The sequence below is a fragment of the Priapulus caudatus genome, unplaced genomic scaffold (assembly GCF_000485595.1).
Source record: "Priapulus caudatus unplaced genomic scaffold, Priapulus_caudatus-5.0.1 Scaffold1391, whole genome shotgun sequence".
Lineage (NCBI taxonomy): Eukaryota > Metazoa > Priapulida > Priapulimorpha > Priapulimorphida > Priapulidae > Priapulus > Priapulus caudatus.
Window position 1 is genome coordinate 8,284 of NW_014578452.1, and position 2,900 is coordinate 11,183.

At 40.1% G+C, this 2,900-nt stretch overlaps 2 protein-coding genes across 2 annotated transcripts in view; both read left to right on the forward strand.

Moving 5' to 3' along the window:
• The window catches only part of LOC106816471 (peroxisomal membrane protein PEX14-like), a gene marked incomplete at its 5' end in the record, with an annotated part of 9,955 nt that extends 7,500 nt beyond the window's left edge, over positions 1–2,455 (forward strand). The window contains 2 exons of the mRNA XM_014821091.1: positions 136–247; positions 975–2,455. Of these exons, the coding sequence (XP_014676577.1) occupies positions 136–247; positions 975–1,142 (280 nt within the window). The remainder of the gene's footprint in view (positions 1–135; positions 248–974) is intronic.
• Positions 2,456–2,548: 93 nt separating this feature from the next.
• Positions 2,549–2,900, forward strand: part of LOC106816474 (serine/threonine-protein phosphatase CPPED1-like) — a 9,887-nt gene continuing 9,535 nt past the window's right edge. The window contains exon 1 of the mRNA XM_014821094.1: positions 2,549–2,631. Within this exon, the coding sequence (XP_014676580.1) occupies positions 2,562–2,631 (70 nt within the window). The 5' untranslated portion in view covers positions 2,549–2,561. The remainder of the gene's footprint in view (positions 2,632–2,900) is intronic.

Consider the following 2,900-nt stretch of genomic DNA (forward strand, 5'->3'; position numbering starts at 1 on the left):
TATATTATATTATATATTATGTATATATATCTGATTGCGGTAATGCTATTCAGACAAAAGTAAATGTCACTGACATATTTCCGGTCCAAACAAAACTTGTGCATGTAAGTAAGGATGTGTTTGGTGTGTGCTTAGGAAGCAGTTTGCAGCCGTACCGTCGCCTACACCGCTGATTCCTGCATGGCAGTTACCACAACAGGACAACATCGTTGCCGAATCTGTGGACAATTGTGTTCCCACTAATCAAGTATGTGCTGTTTGTATTGAAGCTTAGTGTAGACCATCAGCAGAAACTTTTTGGCTGTATTTTTGATCAGACCATGTATAATTCTATATTTCAGTTTACAGACATATATAGTGTGTGGTACAACTGATACACGCTGATAGACACAATGCTGTAACATAGGGTGTTCGTACATTTCTTTAGGTTATTCAGATTTGGTTACAGCTTTTTGATTCACAATATTTATTTACAATCTTCATTCACAATCTTCGTTTGCAATTACGATCTTTGTTCACCCTTGAAAACAGATTGAGATTGAATAGACCTCAGTGTGTCTCCTCGGCTATATTAAGTCGTCGTTGTCAGCTATAATAAATATACTATAGTGTAACAACATGTCTGGAGATGTGTCTAGACATGACACGTTTCTGTGTATGCACCCTCTCACGTCGAATCACGGAGGCCAAAAGAAGCCAGTGACCAACTCGTTGTGAGCAGGCTGCTCTTTTGTTGTCACTCTACCGGACAACAACATTATCAAAAAACAAACAAACGTTTGGCCGTTACACAGACATATATGTTGTTCATGTTTTTATCTATAGTCTCTCCGTTTGGCTTAAATGATCTGTAATCATATCTAATTTCTAGTATTACTGTGAGCTATATACATCCAAGTATTTAGCATGGGGAAAGTTTGCGTAGCTTTGTGTGACACTGTGCATTACTTAGCATGTATGTTTTCATCTTACAGGGACAAAGTTTCAGTGAGAATAACAGTACGACAACTAGCCAGGTGAATGGAGAGGAGCATTCTACAGAGACCAGCTCCAGCTCAATTGCCAATGTAGAATCCAATGTCGGTGTTAAGGTCGATCCCAACGCTAATGTAGGGGTAAACGTTGTAGAAGGCGCTGTGTAGGGTTGATGGAAATCTACATCTAGCTGCACAGTTTGGTGGCATACTACGCATCCATCGTCTACAGCAGCTGAGCAGCAGATGGCATAACTACAAGTCTAGTTATCACTGTGATAGTTTGCATGTAACTTTTGTTGTAGCACATTGGCTTTTGTACATGTGACTGGCGTACGTAGTGTGGGCACTTTGAAATGTGCTGGACTGGGACATAGTTTTCTTAGTAATGTGCTTTAATTGTGAATGATTTCGTATTCATATTGTATTATATCATTCATCTGATTGGAAAGTCAAGTAATTTGGCTCTTTTGTAATAAATAATTGTTTCATTGTTACTTATGTAATTGACCTGTCTAACTGGCCGCTTGCTCCACAGATGGCTTTAGCCACTTAGCATTGTGACAGGACATTCTAAATCCGATTAGTAACGAAGCGGCGCAAAGTTGACAAATGTGGATTTATACGTACAAATCTGGTGAGCATGATTAACCTAGAAACAATATCCAAGGCAGCGTGGTTTTCTCGGTAAGGTAAATAGATCCTGAAACATGGCATGAAAACGTGAAACAAAAAAAACTTTCCATGAGAACTATAATGTGCTTAATAACTGTACATGCTCCTATATCCGTAATTAAATTATGCTACAATCCATTTATGGCAAGTTCCACGCATATCCTGAATACATCTAACGTTAATGATTACCGCTCCTGATCGTAACGGCCGCTAGAGGGCCTACTCACCAGAGCGTTAACCCCTTACTATATGAAAGTGGGTGGCTGCTGACTGAGCCAGACCGGCCAATGAGTGAGCAGGTCGGAGCGACTGTGATTAGGTCGTCCAATCAGCGAGCAGGCTTTTGCCTGATGTCATTTCTCAAGTTATTCAAGTTGAATTTATAACTGCAATTAGTGCACGCTTCTGCCAAAGCCATTAACTAGATTGTTTCCATTCATCAGGTATATTCGCCTAGAAAGTTTTGCCTTAGAAGTTTTGCCGTATTTACTTTGTACGCTCGATTGCTCGCCGCTAATCAGATTCCCCGCCATAACAACCGGTCGATCGATAACGAGGCTTGCAAACCGCTGGCGAGGCGCTCGCTTACAGGCGTTAGTGTAACCGTGCGGAACATTACGACTGTATTATACAGGTTAGAATACATCCTACACGTTCATGGTCACATCATTGGGCCAACACTGTTACTGATTGCAGATAATAATTGGGCTAGTTTCCAATGTTTATGTGAAAATATTACCGTAGGTGACGGTATAGACACCTTACAATATTGCAAACAAATAAAAGTGAGAGTCCATAGAAAGATATGAATCTGTATTATTATTTGTCATTTAAAATAGGAAACGTTTATTTTTATTGATTTTAGTTAGTAAAATGGCCAAGAGGTGTCGCATGCGAGTAGCACCTGGAAAAATGGAAGTCGTTTCAACACCGGCTATTTCTTTGAATACAAAGTCTACCATTAACGATATATTTTCTAGAGGTATTGTAATACTACACGTGCGCGATGTGTAATAGTTTAGTTTAACATATTTACAGAAATGTCAAGTTTGAGAAATTTTTGAGAGTGAGACTCAGCGTTGAGCGGAGCGACACCCACAGGCACTTGAAGCATATCAACTGTAAACATACGGCGCCGCCATTGCGCGTACACTAACACATATATATTGAGCAGGTGCGAAAGCGTGCGCCAGGAATTTGCTCGACGCTCGCTTGATTACACACGATTACAACAGAAATACTCAACCTTTC